Source organism: Homarus americanus, unplaced genomic scaffold (assembly GCF_018991925.1).
Source record: "Homarus americanus isolate GMGI-L3 unplaced genomic scaffold, GMGI_Hamer_2.0 scaffold58748, whole genome shotgun sequence".
NCBI classification, from domain to species: Eukaryota; Metazoa; Arthropoda; class Malacostraca; order Decapoda; family Nephropidae; genus Homarus; species Homarus americanus.
Genome location: NW_024729645.1, coordinates 625433 through 650734, shown reverse-complemented (window position 1 = coordinate 650734; position 25302 = coordinate 625433). Strand labels below are relative to the sequence as shown.

The window sequence follows — 25302 nt, the reverse complement described above, 5'->3', positions numbered from 1 at the left end:
ATCTATCTATCTATATGGATGGATGGATGGATATCTCTGAAAGCCAGGAGGAGGTGAATAGTAAATAGAAGAGAGGGATAAAACTAAAGGAAGGAAGAAAGAAGAGTTAAATAGGGACAAGAAAGAAGGAAGAAGGCATAACAAAAGGATAAAGAATGAAAGGAGGAATAACGGAGAGAATATGGTGGATAGGAAGATAATAGGACAAAGAAGAGAAATGATAGAGAATAGGTGTGGAGGTGGGAATGGGAGAGACAGGGTGGGGAGATGGGGGGGAATGGAAGAGATGGGGAATAAAGAAAGAAAGAGAGAGGGTGGAGGAGGAGGAGGATGGAGAAGGTAAAGGGGAGGGGGGAGAGAACGGAGAGGATAAGGAAGAGGAATGGACAAATAAGAGGAGGATGAGGAAAGAGAAAAATAAGGAGGAAGAGGAGATAATAATAATAGGGAGAAGAGATGGGAGATAATGAAGGAGAAGGAGTTAAGAGGGGGAAAGGAAATGGGTGGAGATGAAAATGAGGGAGGAGGGAGAGCGCCTGTGAGGATGGATGGGTGTGTGTGTGAGCGAGGCGGACCCCCTTCAGTGTGTGTGACGAGGCGGTGGGTGACGGAGGAGCCTGCGAGGAGCTACTAGAACCCTGCTGTAGTGGTGATGTAGTGGTGAGTGTGGGATGCTACAGCCACACCGCCCTCAGGAATCACCAGGACCTATACAGAAGTAGGAGTCTCTATCCTTGTATCCTCCTCTTGAGATAACACTGTGAGGCTAACTCTTGCCAGGATTATTGTGAGATTTTCTCTGTGTAATATGGAAGAGTTGAGTCTCTCTCTCTCTCTCTCTCTCTCTCTCTCTCTCTCTCTCTCTCTCTCTCTCTGTTTTATTGAATGATGTGAACCAAATATCTCATTTAAATAAGACTTAAAAAATTTCGTTCATTCTGGTCATACGTGTGTGCTTGTGTGAGTGTAAATCGCCCCCCCCCCCAAAAAAAAAAGTATCTTTACGGAGGTGATCGATGAATTTCATAATGAACACTCTCACTCCTGTTGACTCGGTAGGGTTGTCAAAATCTTTCGTCCGTTGTGTCATATTGTCTAACACAAAATCATATAGATACTTTTTTTGGGTGGGGAATACATACATGTGTTTGTTTGTGTTTATCTAATTATGCATATAGTGTGTTTATATATATGTAGTTCAAATTCTGTATTAAGAAACAACATATAGTAAGAAACAATGAATTCTTGCTAACTTGCCTTTGGTCTCTCCATCTCTATACACCTCACACTTACTGTAATCCAGATAATTTCCGATTAATTGTTAAAAAATATAAATGACGTTTTTACCATAGAGATTTAGTACAAAACACACACATTACAACAACACATAAACACACACACACACGCACACACACACTATATCAACACATAAACACACACACACACACACACACACACACACACATATATATAGTCACACACACACACACACACTCACACACACACACACACGCACACACATACACACACACACACACACACACACACACACCTCACACACACACACACACACACACACACACACACACACTCACACACACACACACACACACACACACACACACACACACACACACACACACACACATACACATACCTCAAAGCACTGGATGTTGTGAACAGTTAATGTGAACTTTAATTGTTCAGACAAATGTGTCAAGGAGGAGTGGAAGGAGGGAGTGAAGGAGTAAGTGACTGAGTAAGGGAGGGAGGGAGTAAAGTGACTGAGTAAGGGAGGGAGGGAGTCAGTGAGTGAGTGAGTGAAGGGACTAAGTGAGTGAGTGAGGGCGTGAGTGAATTAATGAAGGAGCGAGTGGAGGAGGAAGAGTGGGAGTGAGTGAGGGAGGGAGAGAGGTAATGAGAGAGGGAGGGAGGGAAGGAGGGAGAGAGGTAATGAGAGAGGGAGTGAGTGAGGGAGGGAGAGAGGTAATGAGAGAGGGAGGAAGGGAAGGAGGTGATGAGAGAGGGAGGGAAGGTTCATGAGAGGGTGTGGTAGTGGATATAACGTGCAGGTTAAAGCCTTCATTAAGAAACTTGTCTCCGTGAACGTGACGCCCCGCGCGCTCGTGTGTGTGTGTGTGTGTATGTGTGTGTGTGTGTGTGTGTGTGTGTGTGTGTGTCGCATCCCATCACAAGCTAGACAGTTGACAAAGTACATACCAGGCGACTGTGTCAAATAGTTTAAACAAGTGACCTGGAACCTGTGACACCTGTGTATGTATGTATGTATGTAAATCTCCTCCTGCGTGACGAAGTGTGTGTGTGTGTGTGACGCCCTCTCTTCGTAACGGCCATAACAGTATAACTTGTCACAGCATGACTCAGTTTATGGGTGACGCGTAAATTAAAAATATTTTATGTGACTCGTAACCTGATGGAATGACTTTATTATTATTATTATTATTATTATTATTATTATTATTATTATTATTATTATTGTTGTTGTTGTTGTTTTTGTTATTAAAAAAAATCATCCCGAAAAAAACAGACCACAAGGGGAAAAAAATTACTGAATATAATGGTTAAAAATTTGTGTTCTAGGTAACTGAACCAAAATTTATATACTTAACTGTTGTGTAGAGTAAAGGAGAAAGACCATGTTGTTTATACTGAGAGTAACTAACACGCGCTGTGACAGTGGAACAAGCGGCCCTCACCTTTACGTTGGGTACAAACAATTCCGGTCGTTCAGGGACGGATTGTGTGTTCGACTTAAAAGAAGACATACACGGTGCCAGGTGAGGTCATTAATTGATTCACTCAACAAATCAATTACTAGCTGAACTAATTTCGACGCGGTAACTAATTCCTACCTCCTTAACACGGGACGTCAAGTCAGTTAGAACTACGGCATATGATCAATATAACTGTGGCAGAGTATAATATCTTCCCTTATGTTATGTATAATATGTTACGTGTAATAGTGGGTAATATTGTAGAGTGTATGAGAGAGGAATACCGAGTCATTACTACACACACACACACACACAGACACACACACACACACACACACACACACACACACACACACACACACACACACACACACACACACATATATATATACACAGGAGAAATTTTATAATAGTCTTATGTAATTAATATTATTTAGGACAATAATGAGGAAAATTTAATAAGAAGAGACAAAGAATATATAAATATATTAGTGTGTGTGTGTGTGTGTGTGTGTGTGTGTGTGTGTGTCTGTGTGTGTGTGTGTGTGTCTGTGTGTGTGTCTGTGTGTGTGTCTGTGTATTATAATAATAATAATTACCTACCACTGTATTGAAAAGCACAACAGCCCGAGGGTGAAAATATACAATAGACAAAATTGACTTACAGTATTAGGTCTAGTGACATTAACGATTGATTAATTTAACAAAACTTTAAACACAAAATTTGGACTTGGAGTGAAAATACAGCTTATTAATGAATCACTGACGATATGATCTTGTCGACGATAACAGATAGTTGTGGTACTTCCCTTGGTGGTGTTGTAGAGAATAACAGGAGGTTGTGGTACTTCCCTTGGTGGTGTTGTAGAGAATAACAGGAGGTTGTGGTACTTCCTTCCCTAGAATTAAATTATATAGGGGGAACCATTTTTGTGAGGGGGGGGTGGTGGACAGCGAAGTGACAGCCAAAGAAAGTGAAATTTGTCGATTTTTTTTTTTTTTCTTCTATGTATCGTTGTTCACACCCAGAGAGAGGGGAAAAAGGGGGCGCTAATGACAGAGAAAGGAATGACGATGATTTTGAGTGAAGTGTAACAACGTTTAGATTGAAGTGTGACAAATGAGAGAGTGTGAGAGAAAGGGGGGTGAAAGAAAGAAAGAGAATAGGGGGTCGGTAAGAAAGAGATAGAAGGGAGGGGGAGGGAAGAAAGAAAGGAGGGGTGCAAAGAGAGAGAGAGAGAGAGAATGAATGGGGGGCGGGAAGAAAGACAAAAACAAGGGAGTAGAAAGAGTAAAAAAGACGAAGGGAGAGAATGTTTGGGAAAAGAGAACAAGCGAGAGGAATAATACGTGGAAAGGAGATAAACAAACAGAGAAGACAGAGAGATAAGGTGTAAACAAGTTCAAACATGCTCACAATATTTTCCCACGGCAGGCATTAGGTTCCCACGGCGTCAAGTAAGCGCGTCTCAAGGTGTTTATTGTCCCGTGTGACAATCATACATGTAGCGGTGTTTGTACAGCCACCACTACCAGCATTACCACCACTACCACCATTACCACCATTACCACCACTACCACCATTACCAACAACACTACCACCACTGCCACCATTACCACCACTACCATCACTACCAACACTACCACACCATTACCACCACTACCATCATTACCAACACTACCACCATTACCACCACTACCACCATTACCACCACTACCATCATTACCACCACTAACACCATTACCACCACTACCGCCATTACCACCACTACCACCCACCACTACCATTACCACCACTACCACCATTACCACCATTACCAACAACACTACCACCACTACCACTACCAATTATTAACAACCTACCACCATTATCACCATTATCATATTTCCCCACCTGAACTACTTCACTGTACACAACATGGCGGCCACACCTACAAACACACACACATCACAGAACAAATACAAAACAAACACGACGTAGAAAACTTAGATTCATACGGGTAATAAGACATCTCCAACAGACAGACAGACAGACAGACAGAGAGACTGACAATATTTCAAACAAGACCGGACAGGGTGTGGAGTCCTCTTACTCACCTTCACCACATCACTTCTTCAGGAGGCCGGCCAGGTCCTACACCACAGGTATAAGGAAGTACTTGTTGACGCACCTGTGGCTCAGTGTACTGTAGTGTACTGTAGTGTAGTGTACTGTACTGTACCTCCTGCTGTAGTGAGGCGAGACCTGTGGTAAACTTTGTTATACACTGAACAACGTCATAAAGAACAACACTGAACATCATCAAGAACAACACTGAACATCATCAAGAACACTAAACAAGATCATCAATAAAAACACTGAACAACAACATCAAGAACAACACTGAACAACAACAAGAACAACACTGAACAACATCACCAACTGAACACATCATCAAGAACAACACTGAACACATCATCCAAGAACAACACTGAACAACATCACCAAGAACACTGAACAACGTCATAAAGAACAACACTGAACATCATCATCAAGAACAACACTGAACAACGTCATAAAGAACAACACTGAACAACATCATCAAGAACAACACTGAACAACATCATCAAGAACAACACTGAACAACATCATCAAGAACAACATTAAATATTATTATTATATAGACAGGTGTGTTATGTAGACAGGTGTGTTATGTAGACAGGTGTGTTATGTAGACAGGTGTGTTATATAGACAGGTGTGTTATATAGACAGGTGTGTTATGTAGACAGGTGTGTTATGTAGACAGGTGTGTTATGTAGACAGGTGTGTTATATAGACAGGTGTGTTATGTAGACAGGTATGTTATGTAGACAGGTGTGTTATGTAGACAGGTGTGTTATATAGACAGGTGTGTTATATAGACAGGTGTGTTATGTAGACAGGTGTGTTATGTAGTGAAAAACACACCTTAACGTTTCCTGGTGACACATATTCCCAGCCAGCCAAAGACGCCCTCACTAGACCAGCACCCACTATTTAGCACACTATCAAACTCTCCTTCTTCACTACATAAAATACCTCCTCCACTCACACACACACACAGGGAGCCACCTAATCCCAGCTACCAGTTAGTGTATCGTATATATATTGTAATAGGCTTGGTGCGTGTGAGAGAGAGAGAGAGAGAGAGAGTGAGAGAGAGAGAGAGAGTATAATACATCTTCCACAAATCTCACATAATAACGCCATAGTCAACCCTCTCAGCAGCAATGTACCCATCATCCCGAGGTGATAATGAGTGACACGGAAGACACGCTGCTTCAAGAACGCTCCCTTTCCCCTCCCCTCAACTGATGTTCTACCGCCCTTGATAATAACTCCCTGAAGCATCGAGGCGTTCCAAGTAGTGATCAGTTCGCTCTCAGTAACACGCAGGGGAGTGTGTGCTGAGTGGGTCACACCTCCCCTGGTCGTGTGAACTACTGTACCTCGAGGGGTAACTACACCAAATATTCCGCTGCCGTTGATATGTCAGTGAAAATGTTTGAATGCTTTCCCACTGGAGGCTGTGTGACTTCCGGGTTGTTAGCTGTTGTTAAATGCAATTAGCATTAGTATTTATCGGGCCTTGGGGGTGAACAAGTGAGAGAGAGTGTGCCACAATAAACAATGGAGTTAACTCTCTCTCTCTCTCTCTCTCTCTCTCTCTCTCTCTCTCTCCCAGTACACAAGGAATTCAGTCAAGCTCGATACCTTAAACAAAATAACTTCCACGAGTGTTTTAATAAAGACAGAGACCGGGTCACATAACGGGGGAACTGAACCCTCCAAGACGCGAATTTATGTGGGAAGAAATTAAATGTTGGTGATACATAAATTGTTGAAACGTGAGACGGCTCTTGTGAGTGAGGAGGTCGGTCTGGTACAACATCAAGGGGTCTTACAGATTGCTGGGAGTCTCAGGGTCCAAAATTTTGCGCTGGGAAGAGGTGGCTTAGGTCTCTCATGGTAGTGAATCAGGGAATGAGAGAGAGAGAAAGAGAGAGAGAGGGAGAGAGAGAGAGAGAGAGAGAGAGAGAGAGAGAGAGAGAGAGATAATACAAATCTAAAATGAAAGACTAGATTTAGGCTATTCAATTCATTAAGTTGTGAATAATTTAATAGTATAATTTATGTTAAAAACCTATAATATCTTTAAAAGGAAATAATAAAACATACTTATCCTCTTCGTCAGTTTACAGTGGGCCAGGTGTATGACACTCACGGGTTCCTGAGAATGTTCTAGTGGTGGTGAAGCCTGGACTTAAAAGAACTCACACGGCTTCTGTACTGTTCGTTCCTTTAACTTAAGTGTGTGACATCTAGTGGGGCGGGTATGAACTAACACCACGTATGTACATTTGCCCGAGTAACGATCTTTGAAGAGATTCGACCCAAACTGAGTGTAATTTCTACCAAACATAATAATTCCTATATTCTTCCAATCACTTCTCAACCTCTGTCAAGAATAGTAATTAAAACTTATTCTAATTCATATATCATTCAGGGACCAATTACCCTTATTTCTAACTTCAAATTATTCTTGTAGTGTTGTTTCAGTATTATCACTTCTGGTCACACTGTTATGGCAAAGTACCACCAGCCTACAGCAGCTTAAGACAGTGTTGTATCACCAATCATCGACGTTCACACAATTCTTACTGAACCTTCCACAGTGATCACATGACAATACAATTCTTTCTTGACTCTTACACCTCACCTACTTTTTATGTTGTATCTTTAAACACACAGTCAATACATTCATAACGTTTCATTTACGACATTTATAGTGAGATATCGTGACTAGAGTGAAGGTATTATAGTTGGTGTGTCAGCTGTTGAGTGTTGAGTTTAATTCATTGTTTTCGGACTTCTGTGGGACGAATCTCTTTTGGGTTTGGATCTCATGATGATTAGGATCCTTTTATTTAACCTGATGATTAAACACCCTAATGCTAACCTAACCTAACTTAACGCTAAATGGAGGGGGTTAGGTTAGGTTAGGTTAGGTTAGGTTAGTCTAGCATTAGGGTGCTTAATCATCAGGTGAAATAAGCTAGAGTTCCTAATCATCATGAGATCCCTTGGAGTTCCTTCTTGTTTTCTTAATAACTAACTATGTAATATAACTACATAGTGTCCAGGAATCTCGAAGTTTGTTATTAATTGCATTGCATCTTGACGTCTCTCCTCTGCCTCACTCACCTCAAAAATTATCGTCTTTAATTAACTCTTAAAAAAATAAACATCACTGTGAATTCATCTCTTTTTATATTGACCATTAAATTATGTACAGTAGCTAAAACAACTATCTGTGCATACTTTGTGGGAAACAATACGAGACCATGGACGATAAATTTTGGGTATATGAGGGCTGTCACTAGTCACACGTAAAATATTTCCGAGCATATCGACCCCCACCTGCACAGATACTTGTTTTAGCTACTGTACATGCGTAACACAGACAGTAAGATGTTTACACGTACTAATAACCTACACCTTCAAGACAGCTTCAGCACTCTAAACGCTCAGCCATGTTAATATTTTTGGTGTTCATTTTGTGGGTGATTAAACTGTTTTTGTTTTCATTTCATACTTCACAGAAAAATTATCATTAAGTCTCTGTCTGTTGTCTGTCTGTCTGTCTGTCTGTCTGTCTCCTTTTGTTGTTCCTTCGTATAAATCAATTCCTGAAAGTTTTATGCCCTTTGCAGTCAGTATGGCGTCACAATGGAGGTCGAAGGTCATACTGCTGATAATATCGATGATGGTGACCTGCTCCACGGCTGCTGCTGAACGCCTACTGACCCAGCGGCCACACCCACATCTTCCCCAGAGGACGCCAGGCGCACCTGTCTCCACACCTGGCTGGGGACGTCTTCATTTTGATATCAGTGGTTTAGTTCAACCTCCGGACTCTAATCCTGTCTTAGGACGACCTCAGAGCTCTAACCCTCTCCCAGGACGACCCCAGAGCTCTAACACTGGCCTAGGACGACCCCAGAGCTCTAATCTTCTCCTAGGACGACCTCAGAGCTCTGACCTCCTAGGACGACCTCAGGGCTCTAACACTAACCCAGGAGGACCCCAGAGCTCTAACACCGGTCTAAGACGACCTCAGGGCTCTAACGTTGGCCTACGAATACCTCAGAACTCTCAACTTCTCCTAGGACGACCTCAGAGCTCTAGCCCTGGCCTAGGACGACCTCAGAGCTCTAGCCCTGGCCTAGGACGACCACAGAGCTCTAGCCCTGGCCTAGGACGACCACAGAGCTCTAGCCCTGGCCTAGAACGACCTCAGGGCTCTAGCCCTGGCCTAGGACGACCTCAGAGCTCTAGCCCTGGCCTAGGACGACCACAGAGCTCTAGCCCTGGCCTAGGACGACCACAGAGCTCTAGCCCTGGCCTAGGACGACCTCAGGGCTCTAACCTTGGACTAGGATTACCTCGGGGCTCTCAACGTGGTTTAGGGAGTCCACAGCCTCCTGGCAAGCTTGGTGCATCTCACGGTGTTCATAGTGACTTTATACGACCTCAGAGTCTTCCTAGTAGCCGACCACATCCCCAGAGTTCGCGCGGTGACTCAAGAAGAACTCAGAAAGCTTACGGTGACTGGAACTTAATTCCTGATGAAGATGGAGACCTAAGACGTACTCAAGGTGTTGGTAGTGACCGCGAACAATCTCAGGGCTCCCTCGGTGACCCTGAACAACCCCGAGAATTTTTGAGAAAGCAAAGTAAACCCTGGTGGTACGACGTCCATCCAGACTTCTGGTTTGATCCTCAGTATAAGGACAACCATCGATGGGGGAACAAGACCATATCAAAGAACCTCCGTTACAATAGGTGGGATTTCTCCAGGCGGAAGCTGCCTAACTACACTCCTTACTATGGCAACTACGTCGACACAGACAACGTCAAACACGAGAACCACTTTAACAGTGACAACAACTACGTGGTCACAGAGCCAACTAGAGCCTGGATACGTCCCACAATGATGCCAACAAAATCTAGTTCGATGGATCGTACGCCATTGTCCCCCTTGGCCACGGACATGCTCGGAGGCTCACTCGGCCCCTTGTCCCTGTTGCTCTCAGCCCTGACAGTCCTCTTCATGATCGTATCAACTTTGGGAGTCGACGTTAAATCCTCTGCTGTTAATCTGGCAGACGGTCTGGGTCCCCAACTTCGTATATTAGACTCAATGTCAGAAAAATTACAGAGTTCTTTACCTGAACTTGTGTTGAAGATGATAGACAGTGGAGAGTCTGATGGCAGTGATGACAATGATGGTGGTGGTGGTGAGAAGTCCAGACGATCTCTACCTACAGTATTGAACCGTGCGAAAAGGGAAGAAGTCATCCCTAAAGACCAGACCAATCAAGGAGCAGTTGTACCTATAGACCTAACGAATAGAGAGACAGACATCCCTATGGATCCTTTAGAGTTTAGCCATACAGACAGGAAGACATTTATCCCTGTAGACAATATGAGTGAGAAGGCAATGGTCCCAGTGGAAGGGCCAACAACTATTCAAGTAGAACCTCGTCAGCTTAACTCCCTCTCTCAGATAGCCCTGTCCGCCGCTATGGTCTTGGGGGCTTACATCGGGTATGCCTTCATCAACCTAAACAAACCTTCCTCCTCGAACAAGAATTCAAACCCGGTGAAACGACCTGCAACTAACCAAAACAACGACGGAGCCTTTGGTGTCGATGACGAATCTGAATCTAGCAATGAATCTGACGCTGCTGGTGTATCGAATCCATTGGGAATAATACCAGTTTTCTCAACCGTAAACCTCTCCCCGAGTTACCTTAACAACCTGAAGAACCTCACGTTGCCCAAACCTTCATATAACAATTTCTTGAACCATTACACGACGCAGGGTAGTAATCCCGTCACCCCTCCACTTGGGTCTTATAAGCCTGGAGGGTCACATGTCACTACGAGCACCACTCACCTGGATGGATCTCTTCAGGAGCCTCAGGTGATTCATGACGCAGTGATAGGCAGCTACTATAAACCACTTCAGTCAGGACATCTAAACCCAAGTCGTCTAGGTAAACCCGTCCAGAGCACCACAGTTAACTATTTCTCTGACCATGAACACTATTTTGACAACTCCCCAACTTCCGAGTCTCCTCCTCACGTCAACCCTTGGGGGACAAACGTCTATGGTGATGATGATGATAATTACAAAGTCTCTCCATCAGTACTCTCCAAGCCAAACCTCACACCGTATTTGACTCCTATTACTACAAGTATCTCTGGAGGGAAGGACCCGCCAGACCTCTTCTCATTGGTTGGAGGCGAGAACATTGCCTTCTCCAGCTCCACCATTCACAAGCTCACAACGACAAAGCCCCCAAAAGTAAATTTTAGACCTGAAACTCACTACTTCCAAAGACCTGAAATAACAGACTCCGACAGAGACGAGGAGAAAAAACCACAATCCACGTATTGGACTAAAATATCTACGCCTTATCAGCCTGAAGCCCCGACTCCTACAGTTCACGCCCCAGTGGACACCTCAAGCGGGTACATCAACCAAGGTATCTCAAAACCTCAGGACAGCGATTATTACAAAATCTCAAGTAGCATTCTAATCCGACCCCATGGAACTTCTGGAACCTACGGAGCCTCTCATTGGTCTCAGCCTAACGATGATAACACTGAGTCAGATTTCAACACAGCACAGGATGATATTAAACATGATCGACTCGGAATCCATTCTAATTCAGGTATTCCCGGACATAAACCAGGAGCAAGTGATTCTTATTCCCACATATCAGATCAACATCCAACGCCAGGTTACCAGATGATCCAAAACTACAGACCGGGTGACCTGGCAGGTGAGCAAGACTTTCACTCAGAGCCAACCTCCGCGCCATTAAAAGGCCAAACAAGCCATTTGTTGACTAATGACAATCAACCAAGTCACACTGTACACAAAGACAAATTTCCTTTCAAAGTTATAGGAACTGAGACAGGTTCCCATTCTGTCACAGACAATAAGCCCATAAAAGGAGGAGGCGTCTCACCCAGCCACACCCTCACCTCCTCTACTTCTTTTATGATCCACCACAGGTTCCCGGGGGATGAGACGACAGAGCAGAGTGACCTCACAGTTGACCCCTCCTACCACTACACTACATCCTCAACTGATCACAGCGGAGACCTCGACTTCGGTCCTGGTGATGTGTTGGATGCTCAGGCCTTCAACGCCCTTTTGAAATTAGCCAGACGTGAGTGGGAATCCTTACAGAACTATCGTAAAACTCTACTAAAAAATTCCTCCTACCACAGCAGAGTTGGAAGTGCTACTGAGAATATTCTCCCTCATGGTGGCTCTTATATAGAGGGAACAAGCACACCAGATCACTACCACACTAAACCAATGAATCTTTCACCTGCGTCTGTTGATGAACACAATGTTAATCAAAGTCAATTTGATTTGAAACTCACAGATGACGAAGAAATTCAAGGTGCTGAAGATGACCAAGCGGAGTTCCTGCAACCGGACACACTCTCTAGACTTGATGAATTTCTGCAGATGTTGTTAGCGAACCTCAATTCAACATCACCCTTAACAGAACTTCATATACCTGAGGATATAATACCTGACATAGCTATTATAAAGTCCAAGATCTCAAGTGGTAATTATGATACAGATGAAAACCTCCATAACAGGATGTTACCAAATCTTTTTTCCAAATTGCACCACTGGTGGAACAGCCATCAGACAGCCAACACAGACAACTATGGTGACGACAGCGGAGATAAGCATAGTTCCATCCCCACGAATGTCAACAAAGACTATGTTCACCCTAAGATAGAGACATCCAAGCCTCCGCAGAGCAGAGTTGGTCTCAACAATGCTGGCCAGTCAACTTTCAGTGGAGTTTCTTCGGGGCAAGACCAAAGACAGAGATACCATGTGTCTCATGACATTCAACATGCAGTTCATGACCACATTTCGTCAACACACCATAAACAACATGAGGTGACGACGTCTGCAGGGAGGCTCATCACATGGACGGCCCTGCAGGAGGTGTCGACCAGGGGTTCTGTCACCGCAAATCAGTGGAGTTCTTGGGAGGATAACAGCACGACGCAGTCCCCGACTGAAGAGGTCATGTGGCCAGGTGGTGGGGCTTATAGCTCATTCTCACCGTCCATAAGTTCAGCCACAAGTAATACAGATAAGACTTTATCTTCACTGGATACTTATCGTGATGTATCGTCTGTGAGGACCAACACTGAATATCCAATTAAGGTCTCAACGCCTAACGCAGCTATGCATTTCAGCTCAAGGTCAACGCGCCCGAGGGTGACAGGCAGACATAATGTCGAGTCTTCTAATGCAGAATCCAGAAGTGCGTATTTTCTCGCCCAAGGAAACAGGAGACAGGATAAATTGTCAGGTAAAATAAATGTAAGAAACAACTCAGGAACTGTGTCAGCGTCGAAGGTGTCTTCACCTGTCACTTCATCAGCAGGAAAGAACCTGCGTGTTTCTGCTGCTAATATACCGGACACATCACCGACAAGTAGGTATGCTTTAAATCAATATTCTCCTCAAGGTGGACCAAAAGACGTGGTCATCACTGAATTTGAGGCGACAAGCTCTGTCCCTCCGACGGCAACATCTGTCGTGGCGTCATTACACGAATATTGGCCTCCGCTGACAGCTGTGGACCAGAAGACAGAGAAACAAAGGAAACCTGGTTTTGAGTTCGGCCTGGAATTCCCACAGCCTATAGCAACACCAGATGAAGTTCGGGACGTTCCTCAAGAGCCGTCGGTATTTAGTTCAAGTCAGTTTAATCTTCCAGCAGTTGGTACCCAAGATAAGCGATTCCCGATTCCCTCAGACTACCCCAGTGTTGTGTTTTCCCCCTCTCTTAACGCTGGTCATTTTGCTCCTTTACATAATTCAGGAAGTCCCTCTTTGTCTTTCCAATATCCCGGCTCCCGGTCTTCCCAAAATAACCATTACTCTAAGTCCAATCTTCCCTCAGGTCCTCCTCATTTGCACTTATTCAAATCCTCAGACTTTCATTCCACAAGCATTCCCGCTGCTTCATCATCCACCCAAGGATTTTCTCCTCCCTCATCAGCGACCATACCGAAGGATTATCCACATTTGACTTCCTCCTCCAAAACTGTCTCGAAGGATTTCTTGGAATATGTCCCCTCTCCTACATCGGTGTTACAAGGTCCGACAACGTCATCATTTTCCTTGAAGACCCCATCGAGAGGCTTCACTCAAGGTGACTCACGTCCTTTCGTCGTAAACGACTCCACTAGGGACTCCACCGTGGATACAGTTCCCATGGTTTTAAAGTATCCCACGAGGAATCCATCAGGTCCCCACGTCCCCATGAACCCCACCAGGAGCTCGTCAGGTCCAGTGGAGATCAGCCTCATGAGCAAGTTCCTGTGTCGTGACGCAGTGTACCATGAGGCGTGTGCAGTGTGTATGGAGGAAGTAGGGCACAGACCAGAGTGCCTGATCCGTAGACCTTAAGCTCTTGATGAAGACACTGTGAAAGTCAGACCACTTAACCCAGACTCCTCGTCTAGTAAATACTTCCTCTGGTAACACGTTTATGGAGTGCGGCGGTCGAGTCGATACACCACTCGTCTCCTGTTCCAGTGGTTGGTGATTCGATTCCCGGGCACTCCTTGTTCACCCAGCTGAAAGGGGCACCAAAATTTACAACTTGGAAAAGTGAATGCTGCCTCCTTGTGCACAGAAGGTGTAGTATGCTGTGTCCACACTCCCTAACGCCACCTTGCGAGGGCATTAAAAAGTCTTTGTACCATCTTCGGATAACAAAGAATCAAAGTATTTCTACTTCAGTGGCATTACTTGTATGTACGTTTTATGGTGTGTATTTGAAGGTGTTTGTGAGTGTATTTATGTACGTAAGGATAAAAGTAGAAGTTGGTCGTCAAATAAATGAATCTCTTTATGTTTCTGATTCATTTTCATCCTCTTGTAGATATAGTAACACGTGTATAATAAGTATGATGTTTTAGTGAATAACAAGGCGCTTTGAATTTCTAAAATGACAATATTTGATACGTATAATTTTCAGTAGAATGATGGTTACAGTATGAACCTTGTATGATAATTACACATTAAGTTTTTGATTAAATGGGAATTCTCCAGAATAAATTCACAGTATAATGACATATTGTATGTAAATTTACATTCGAATTACTTATGAAAAACGAATTATCCCACACATTTTTTTCCGTTATTAAATCTGCACAAATAAACAAACACAGAGTGAACTTGAACTCGCTATCAAAAATAATAGAGTACAAACTATTATATACCAAAATAATCAATAGATAATTACATAAGATGGTAGAGTTGTTGATGTAGTAAGGTAAGATAATTATATTTGTGGCATTAAAGGCGGGTTCTATGTATTAATGTATGTGAATAAAAACACTAAATTCTTTGTTGTTTGTGATTATTTAACTACAGGATCGAGTTGGTTGGTTGGTTCAATTGCGTCATTTAACCATGAAGGTCAATACAACCATAAAGTGTGTGTGTGTGTGTGTGTGTGTGTGTGTGTGTGTGTGTGTGTGTGTGGTAGCAGACAGATGATTAATTAGAATACATTTTGTGATTTAGTTGACATCTGTAGACATTTGGCTTAAAACTGAGAGGAAATATGAACATTAACTAAGACAATTAACCCAAAGATATGAAGACGTTAGAAGTGAAGACGTTAGAAGGCAGTAAATATATTAAATAAATGTTACTGGAGTCCGTGTTATTTTAAGTTTGTGTCACCACTGTGCTCAGCTGGTGTCGTTCATAACTGGGTAAGAATATAGCTGAAGGAAACGGTAGACATTATCTATAGAGGAGATAAAGGAAACTAAATAATAGAGTTGTTTTGTGGTTTATTTGGTTATTGTTGTGACTGATCTTGAATTGTTTAAGTCACAGTTGGAGTGAAATAAAAGTCTTTAACAACTGGATGGGACACAGACTCGAGAAGTGACTCACATCACCCAGGGAACACTGTGAAGGTCATACAGATCATCAGATAAAAGTTAATAGATAGTTAACTCGTTAAATTATTTAGCTTATTAAATGTCTTGTTACATGAGTGGAAGGAAGTATTCTGTAAATTCAAGAAATATCAGAGAACACTATGTTTGGCCAGTGTCGACTATCACGTAGGAGCTTGAGTTGGAGCACCTCGGCGTGCTCATCCCAGATGGTCTTGTTTAAACAGATCCCTCGACGCCTCCACAGATGGCGCGGCACACGCAGACGGCGAAAAACTTCACTATCCCGCCTGATGAACACGTAGTCTTCGATCACATGACAGAACATGTCGAAGAGGTAGTACCCTTGTGCCTCCATGAAGGCGATAAATTCAGGGTCTTCGAACCGGGAGACCTCAGAGGACCCACCTGAGGAGGTCACTGACGTATTCTTGGGGGCAGTGACAGAGACGTTATTAGAGCTACCGATATGTTCAATGGCCCAGACGTCGACGGTGATCCTGTCGAAGGGGAAAGAATGTAGGATGCCCATCTCAACCCCCTCGACGTCCAGGCTGAAAAAGTGGACTCTGGTGACGTTGAGGGCGAGGAGGAAGGTGACCGCTGGGAAACACTGAGCTGTATGGTAGGTCTTGTACCCAGGACCCTCGCCTGCCATGGCCGGCTTCTAAGGAAGAGAAAAGTGTCTAAGTTTTCCTCTTTATCTTAAGGATTGTTGCAACGAGAAATAGAGGGACTGCTGTAGTTATCGATATAAAGTTGAAATAGGAGCATTCTTGGGGTCTTGCACTAACATTGATGATATCAAGTAATGAACCTCAGAGAATTAACAGTTCAAAATATCTATGGGATAAAGCTGAAACATGGATAAGAAGAAAGTGAAGAGGCGAATAAGCACAGAAGGAAAGAACAATTTACTCGCTAAACTGATTAAAAAGTTCTGGAACCGACAGAGAAAGGTCAAATATCTCTATCTAAAACTTTCCTCGTTGATAAAACGACACATGTAACTTACCTCCTCTATTCTCGCCGCCCCTCTGTCCTTCCAGTTAGAGGAACGCCCCTTCCTCCTGAAGGAGGTGATAACGGTGGTGTGCGGGTAGGGCTTGATGGCTAGGCAGGCTGGGGACGACCAAGCCCTTCTGTGCTTTTTCCTGAGGGTGGCGTAACTATCCGGCTCTGCCTCCACCAGTAACCCTGTCCACCCTCGGTGCCGCTCCAGCCAGAGGGTATTGGACAGATACTCCCCGTCTAGGGCACCGGCCTCCACGAAGAACCCCGCAGGCTGTTCCTTGCCAAAGAGATCCTTGAGGATGCTGTCAGTGAAGGCCCAAGATGGATATACAGTCTTGTATAATAGATAGATAAAATCCTTATTTTCTTCAGATTCCTTCAGATTATAGGGGAGGTAGGAAGGAGGATGGATGTACTGGCCTCTCAGGAGACGTATGGCCTCCGGGTCGTCAGCTGACATTGGTCCCTCAGCGCGCTTAACAACCTGAGAATTACACATAATAAAGTTGATGGTATAATGTGTTACTGCACCTCAACGCTGGCCATCAACAGTTAATAGTACAGCAATAAGAGATCCATTCCATGTGTCATTAGTTACAAACAAACAAAGGAATATTAATTAAGATACATCTAAACATGAGAAAAATTTTATAAAAAATTACCTCGTGTATTTACAGTCCTACATAAAGTATTACTGAAATGACATAACGTACATAAAAGTTTGTTATTAAATAGAAAACACGAACATTGTATGCGAAGGTCTTGTTCTCATATTTGATCTAGTCACCCCTGTATGGGCCCGTCACACTTACGTTTTCTCTTATTAGATATATTTTCTATCTTGCGTTATGCTGAAGGATGTATGTAGCAGCGAGCTGTGGGCTAAATCTTTCATCTATACACAAACAAATAGATGCTGTTGGTGCTCCTGATAGAAATATATACCCTAAAGAATATATTTTATCCTTTTCTAAATAGTGACACTTATAGTTAAAATTGTATATGAAACAAATAAGTACACCTCCAAAGTTCATCCATGAGAAAGGTGAAAAACGCGAGATAAGATTAGAAAATATTTATTCCTTTTTATGTGATCGTCAGGTTGAATAAAAATCAATACAAAACTTATATTTCCTTACAATGTATATTTTATAAACTAAATCTTGACTGAATTAGTAGAATATCAAATTGATGGTTGAAAATTTATTAAATATGTTATACTTTTATCGGAAGAGCTTCATTGGCGAATCAATAGACGGAATTAATCAAAGAATTATATATCGAAAAACCTAAATGACTGTTTTTTTTACAGAAGTTTTAAATAAGTTTGAAGGAATGTCAGGAATTAAATGACCAAGTGGGTGTACGAAATGAACTTAAATGAAGAATTTTACTGAACATTTAAATACCAGAATTAAAAAGTAATGTCTTTAAGAGATGAAAAGTGTTTACATAATATATTTCAAACGACTAGACTTTAATGTCACAATTAGATGGAAGATTTACACTACTTAAAATTTAGGTGGAATGTTAGGGTTTTAGGTGTTAGGGCTTCTTTATAAAGTAAATAAGGATAGAACCCCATTAGTTACCGGCCCAGAAGCATCCCGTTAGTGAGGATACAATAATGGGACTAGAAAATACGTTAGATCACTAGAAGGTAAAATACTGTACGTTAAGTATTCGTATAAAATAAAAAGTAATTATATCTTACCCATGCCAAGCTGTCCTCGCCCATATGCTGCGGGGACAGAAGGTCAAAGCTTGTTGCTCTCGTCTCTGCCGCCACGTCACCACTCGACGACCAATGACTGGCCACTCCCACCTGTACTCAGAAGTAAACAAAGAACAACCCCACGTTATATTCACCGTTGTTTACTATTATATTCACCGTTGTTTACTGTTATATTCACCGTTGTTTACTGTTATATTCACCGTTGTTTATTGTTTGTTTTTTCCTCATATTATTTTGGGTCATCCTAGTGTTCTCTTTTAATACATACAGAATATACAGTACTCACAGAGATAAACACTACGAATATAAGAGCGTAGATTTTCTTAGCGGTTGTATATCTTGTCATTGGTCCAACATTGAAGATATTTATCATTGCTTTAACAATATATTTAACACAACACAGCACAGGTTAACGCGAGAGATTAATATTAACAAGTGAGACAGTTACTCCTCTTCCTCCTAACAACTCACTCTACGCTACACCAGGAAAGTCTGACGTAAAAAGCTTTATTAGATAACAGGAAACTCTACGTAAATTATTGTCATTACCATAAGATAAGGATTTAGTGAGAAAGATACATTAATATTCATACTGTGATTATAAAGTATACATGTAGTATATTCTCTTAGGAACCAATCAGTTGTGGTGTGTGTGTGTGTGTGTGTGTGTGTGTGTGTGTGTGTGTGCAGAGATAACTTGTGTGAGGGACTTCGTAAGAGGGATTATATTGCGATGTTTAATTTTGTTTTGTTTTTATGTAGCTAAATTCATTAACATTTCTTTAATGACCCTGATAGTTGAAGCACCTATGGCTAAAACAATAACAACAACAATAACAACAACAACAATGACAACAACAACAACAACAACAACAATAACAACAACAATAACAACAACAACAATAACAACAACAACAATAACAACAACAACAATAACAACAACAACAACAACAATGACAACAACAATAACAGCAACAACAATAACAACAACAATAACAACAACAACAATGACAACAACAATAACAACAACAATAACAACAACAACAATAACAACAACAATAACAACAACAACAATAACAACAACAATAACAACAACAATAACAACAACAACAATAACAACAACAACAACAACAACAACAACAACAACAACAACTACTGTAATATTAAACTGACCTAAATTTAGCACAAATAACCTATTCTCACCAGACGCTCCACAGTAATCCACCCTAACCTAACCTAACCTAACCCAAGTTAATATTAGTGTAAGTCTCACAGGACACCACAATAAGCAAGACCAAGATTCTGTTAAATTACCTCCGATAAAACATCTCTCAAAGGTAAAGAACATCTATCACTCAAGTCAGGAAAGACAATCAGGAATAATTTTGGAGTTTATTCAATATTATCTTCGTGTTGTTGTAAATTGACGTTACTTATGCTTACTTGATCACCTTGTGTATGACGACTTAACCCTTTGAGCACAGTTATCGCTCAAGGGATTAGTTATCGCTCAAGGGATTAGTTATCGCTCAAGGGATTAGTTATCAATCAGGGGATTAGTTATCGCTCAAGGGATTAGTTATTGATCAAGGGACTATGATAACTTATTCAAGGGTTAACACAATACCTTTAACGGGTTAAAATATCTTATTCGATGGACTTCTTCTCTGTACTCAAGGGGTTAGCCTTGTATTCAAGGGGGTTAACATGGTACTCAAGGGGTTAGTACTGCACTCAAAAGGTTAGCATTGTACTCAAGGGGTTAACATTGTACTCATGATGTTAGCATTTATACTCAAGAGGCTATTACTGTATTCAAGGGGTTATTACTCTACTCAAGGGGTTATTACTGTACTCAAAGGGTTATTACTGTACTCAAAGGGTTGTTACTATACTCAAGAGGTTAACTGTACTCAAGAGGTTAGTGTTATACTCAAATGATTACTCGTGTACTCAGGGGTTTATTACCGTACTCAAGAGGTGAAGTATAGTGGCAAGTATTAATAAGAACTTTATTAATAGTAAAGCAACAGACGAATATAATAGTCATAAATAATAAATAAAAAGTGATAATAAAGACACAATATAATACGATAATTGATGTGGCTCTCTCTCTCTCTCTCTCTCTCTCTCTCTCTCTCTCTCTCTCTCCCCCAATACGTCTAAGTCATCACCAATATAGTTCATTAATTACATAAATAAGTAAGTTAATAAAGGGTTAGTAATCGAATATTCTGATAAATAAGTTAAATATATAAATAGGTTAATAAATTCATAGACATATAACTAATAACATTATAAAACACACACACACACACACACACACACACACACACACATACACACACATACACACACACACACACACGTTGGTGAATTTCCGAGTTTGTTGTTGTGGTGGTGGTGGTGGTGGTGGTGGTGGTAGTGGTGTTGTTGTTGTTGTGGTGGTGGTGGTGGTGGTGGTGGTGGTGGTGGTTTGTGATCCGGAAGAGTCCCAGGTGAAGAGGTCCGTCAATATTGTCTTAACTCCCCGATTGTACTTTCTTGACCTGTAAAAGTCGATTCTTTGTCTTCTTCTAATTTTCTTCTTTTCTTCTGTGGCCCAATTTTTTCCTCCTCCTCCTCCTCCTCCTCCTCTTCCTCCATTAATGTCATCCTCAGGTCTAGTTACAATGCCTGAGGAAGAGACACTGCAGCAATTTCTCTTTACTTGTTGCTAAATAGATCAGGATCTTCGTCAGGTCAAGAGTGTAGGACTGGGCTTTCACTAACCTCCTCCTCCTCCTCCTCTCCCCCCTCCTCTTCCTCCTGTTCTTCTCAAGTTGATCCAAATTACCAAGATAAGAAGGACTGGGGATATATTCATCTTCATCTCTCAAACCTCCTCCGTCAGGTTAGGAATTTCGTCAGTTCGAGTAGCGAGTCAGCCCCGTCAGATAGGTCACCATCCTTGTCAGTCAGAGTTGAAGAGACACTGCAATAAGGTCTTCTCTCCGTCAAGGCAAATGAAGATGTTTTTCATGTCAATAAAGTCGTGTTGTAGCGATCTCTCCTCCTCGTCCTTGAAGTATGAGTTAAGGCCATGGTACACTATATACTTGAAGAAGAGGGCGAAGGATGTAAGGGCCAGCGCTGAGAGACCCGCCTGGGTGTCCAATGTCCGGGGAGTTCTTCTGTGTTCCTTGGGAGAATTTAAGGGGACAGTGGGGCCATTTTTTATTACATTGATTTCCTTGGAAACATTGTGGTCGTCTTGAAAATTGGAGTCATTGTTTTGAAGGGCGTTAAAGATGTGATTATCCTCTGAGGTATGGTCGTCTCTGTGGGCATGGGTGTCGTCTTGAGGGGTGTAGTCGTGTTGGTCGTCTAGGAGGGCGCCTCTCGTAGGTGCCACGCCAGCAGAGACGACAGACCAGTATCCACACACCCCCACCAGGAGGACCACACTCTTCCCGATCCTCTCCATAGACTCTCCTGAAACACAAAAACATCAGTCACGTGTGTTCAATTCCCTATATAAACCACATATTAAAAGCTATTAAAGACAATGACTCAACTCCTTAAAGAATGACTCAATACCTTAAAGACAATGACTCAACCCCTTAAAAACATTGACTCAACCCCTTCAAGACAATGACTCAACCCCTACAAAGACAATGACTCAACTACTTCAAGACAACGACTAAATCCCTTCAAGACAATGACTCAAACACCCTTCAAGACAATGATTCTGAGTTTGGTAAAAGGAAGATTCATCACAATTACAATCAAACATCAATCAAGGAGAGTTATATCGTCTTTTGTCGGCATCAATCCACACAAAACAGAGACACATGTGATTTGTTTGTTTGTTTTCTGGTATATAATAAGTGGCTGGGATAATTTACGGTCTTAAATGTGTACAGAGTAACATAATGTTACATTGCTTCTATAAAATCTTGAGTCACATGCTTAAATGAGTGTGTGTGTGTGTGTGTGTGTGTGTGTGTGTGTGTGTGTGTGTGTGTGTGTGTTTGGATGTGTGTGTGTGTTATTATGTGTGTGTTATTATGTGTGTGTGTGTTTGGATGTGTGTGTATGCGTTTCCACGTTACATAAGGACTTACCTGTTAACAAACTCCACTCTGAGGTCAATAGACTCCTGCAGCAACACCTCGGCCGGTCACATAACAAAACGCATGTCACTGAATCCAACAAAACAACTTAATAATGTATCCCAAAGTCCTTTAGGGAACAGGCACAAAGTAATTTACCACAATTGCTACTTGGACTAACAGGTTAAAAAGTAGCAGCAAATGGTACTGAAAGCAGGGAACATCTCGAGAGGAGTCAGTGTCTGGTATGGGCCTCTGAGCAAAAATGAGATCCCAAGGAACTCCTCCTACCCCCCTGTGACCAGTCCGCTACCTCCCCCTGCGTCCCTCACTGCCCTACACCCTACAGCAGTGACTAGCTCCTCCTTGGTCTCTCACTGTTAAATTAACCTTTTACTTCATTATTATTAGATTTGTTTTACCTATAACTGAAAGGTTTATCCTCTGTTCTGTTTGTTATTCATGGTCAGAGGATCCCTATCTGTTGCCCGGACGCGGTTCATAACGAGGATCTTTTTATCAGAATTTCTTTGATCGGTTTCGAAGTTGCAGTTTACGGCATCACCCATTGAGATTTCTTTTACACCCAGAGCGTAGAAATTAAAGGAGGGGTTGATGCATATTAAGGATTATTAAGTTCTTCGTTTAACAGTGAACATTATCAGAGGAATCCATACCAATGTTGAAATGTTGAAAGTTAACCGAAAGTCACCCAATGAAACTTGATTTTCAACACCATCTTCTACTCCTTGTTAACTCTACAACAATTCATTTTAAATACTGTTTCTATCTAAAATACGGTTAATACTTTCATAATATCACTACCACATGAGAATAACTATACAATTACTTTCAACCACTAAAACTATGCCTGCACTGTCCTTTCTAATGATACTTTCACCGTATAAAGACTTTCCAAGGGTCATTCATATTTTCTCCATCATACTGTCATCCCATAGAAAAAAATCACTATCTTACACCTACATCTATGTTTGTACTCAGGATACGATTACAACATGAAAATTATTGTACCTATTGATTCCTCTGCTGATATCTGTTCTTGTACTCGTGTTCCTGTATAAACTCTGTACTTGTGCCTGTATTGTGTTTGTATTTGTAATTACTCGTATCTACATCTGTACTTGTATCTGTAACCTTAATCCTTGGCTTAAGTGAATAAAACATAATAGTAATCCTGGTACAGTAATATGGACATACGAACTGTTGGCGTAACCCGGTACCTCGCATGCTGCCGGCGTGAGTGTAAAAATGTCGTACTGCACCGAGTAAGAGGCGGCATCGTCACTGAGCTTACTACAACTTACCTAAGCTGCTCTGACAATAATATTTTGAGCCATAAATCACTTAGAGAACATGAAATCAGCTGTTATTCTCACTAGATTACAGTTCCTAAATTACAAAATATTTAGCTGTCATGGCCCCTCGTTCCACTGTACCTGAATCCATAACTAATTACCTGTGACTTAACTTACCTGTACAGTGACTTGAGGTCGATGGTTTATTGTCAACTTTTTATGGTGGTAAAGGGAGAGAGAGTTTGTGTGTGTGTGTTTACGTTTTCGTCCGATTTAGCTACCGGTAATATAATCAATCCCATGTGGAGTAACAAGGAATGTGACAAAGCACTTTATGGGGTTTTCGATTTTTCTTATATTAACAAAGAAAACGTATTCTAATTCTCTGGTCTGGGTAACTCATGTAATCCCCCGCTACCCTGGTCAGCTTCAGGTGGTGAAACATGGCTGCTGTGCCTAAGGACAGTCAACATTCCAGGTGGTAACGGGAGGAGGTGCCGTAGGTACAGAGTGGAGCGAAGGGCAGCAGTTAGGATCCCATTACTTGATCACCCTTAGGATATTAGCCTCACTTGCCTAGGTCATCGGCAGGAGGGTAAAGAAGGTATAATTATTCCTCTCTCTCTGACAAAAGTGAATTGTCAGTTGAGTAGTTGTCATGTATATAAACAACTAATGTAACTACTAGACATAATTCCCAAACGCTTACATTAATTATATACATCAAACTATAACCCAGATCTAATATGGAACTTGAATATAACAAAAAATACAGCAAAAATTCCATAACTTTTTCTAATTCTCTATATCATTAAATTACAGGATAAACATTGGTAAATATCACTGTGGTGGAAATAACAGGTGCTCGTGTTAACCAGAATACACATCTCTCTAAAAAATAAAACTAGTTACTCCCAGTCACTCACTAACTAGACCAGTACGACGACACCCTTCCATAAAAACAAGTTTCATATACAGTAAATATTGCTCTCGGACGATCAAGAAACTATATCGAATGTCGTCAATGTATTTTTGTCCTAACACGAGGAAAGATTTGTGACCCAACCATCTGACATTAAAAAACAATTCTTTTACTACTACTACTACTACTGCCTACTACTACTACTACTATTACTACTACTACTCACAGTCATCATCACTACACGGGAGTCGACCCGAGAGGACGTGCCGACCCAGAGGGGAGGTAACGGGGGCACAGGCTGGGAGATAATGTGACCATATGTTGAGCTGGAGACGACGAGGGTAGTGCAGACATTAGGAAAATGAGAGAAGGAGGAGGAAAAGGAACCTGAAGGAGGCGTAGGAGGAGGAGGAAGGGAAGGG

General features: G+C 41.9%; 2 protein-coding genes and 1 long non-coding RNA gene across 3 annotated transcripts; 1 reads left to right on the top strand and 2 right to left on the bottom strand.

The window, feature by feature from the left end:
* Nucleotides 1-599: 599 nt before the first annotated feature.
* Nucleotides 600-14736, top strand: LOC121866785. Its single transcript, XM_042366516.1, has 2 exons — nt 600-718; nt 8470-14736. Exon 2 carries the CDS (start codon nt 8475-8477, stop codon nt 14286-14288), a length of 5814 nt encoding a protein of 1937 aa, XP_042222450.1. The 5' UTR covers nt 600-718; nt 8470-8474; the 3' UTR covers nt 14289-14736.
* A 935-nt stretch (nt 14737-15671) lies between these two features.
* LOC121866771 lies at nt 15672-19064 on the bottom strand. The gene is made up of 4 exons (XM_042366467.1): nt 18835-19064; nt 18528-18638; nt 16815-17297; nt 15672-16466 (listed from the first exon to the last, which is right to left on the bottom strand). Exons 1-4 carry the CDS (start codon nt 18919-18921, stop codon nt 15921-15923), a joined length of 1227 nt encoding a protein of 408 aa, XP_042222401.1. The 5' UTR covers nt 18922-19064; the 3' UTR covers nt 15672-15920.
* A 1912-nt stretch (nt 19065-20976) lies between these two features.
* On the bottom strand, nt 20977-23002 carry LOC121866770. The gene is made up of 2 exons (XR_006089020.1): nt 22655-23002; nt 20977-22022 (listed from the first exon to the last, which is right to left on the bottom strand). It is a non-coding gene; the product is annotated as an uncharacterized LOC121866770 (long non-coding RNA).
* Nucleotides 23003-25302: the final 2300 nt, after the last annotated feature.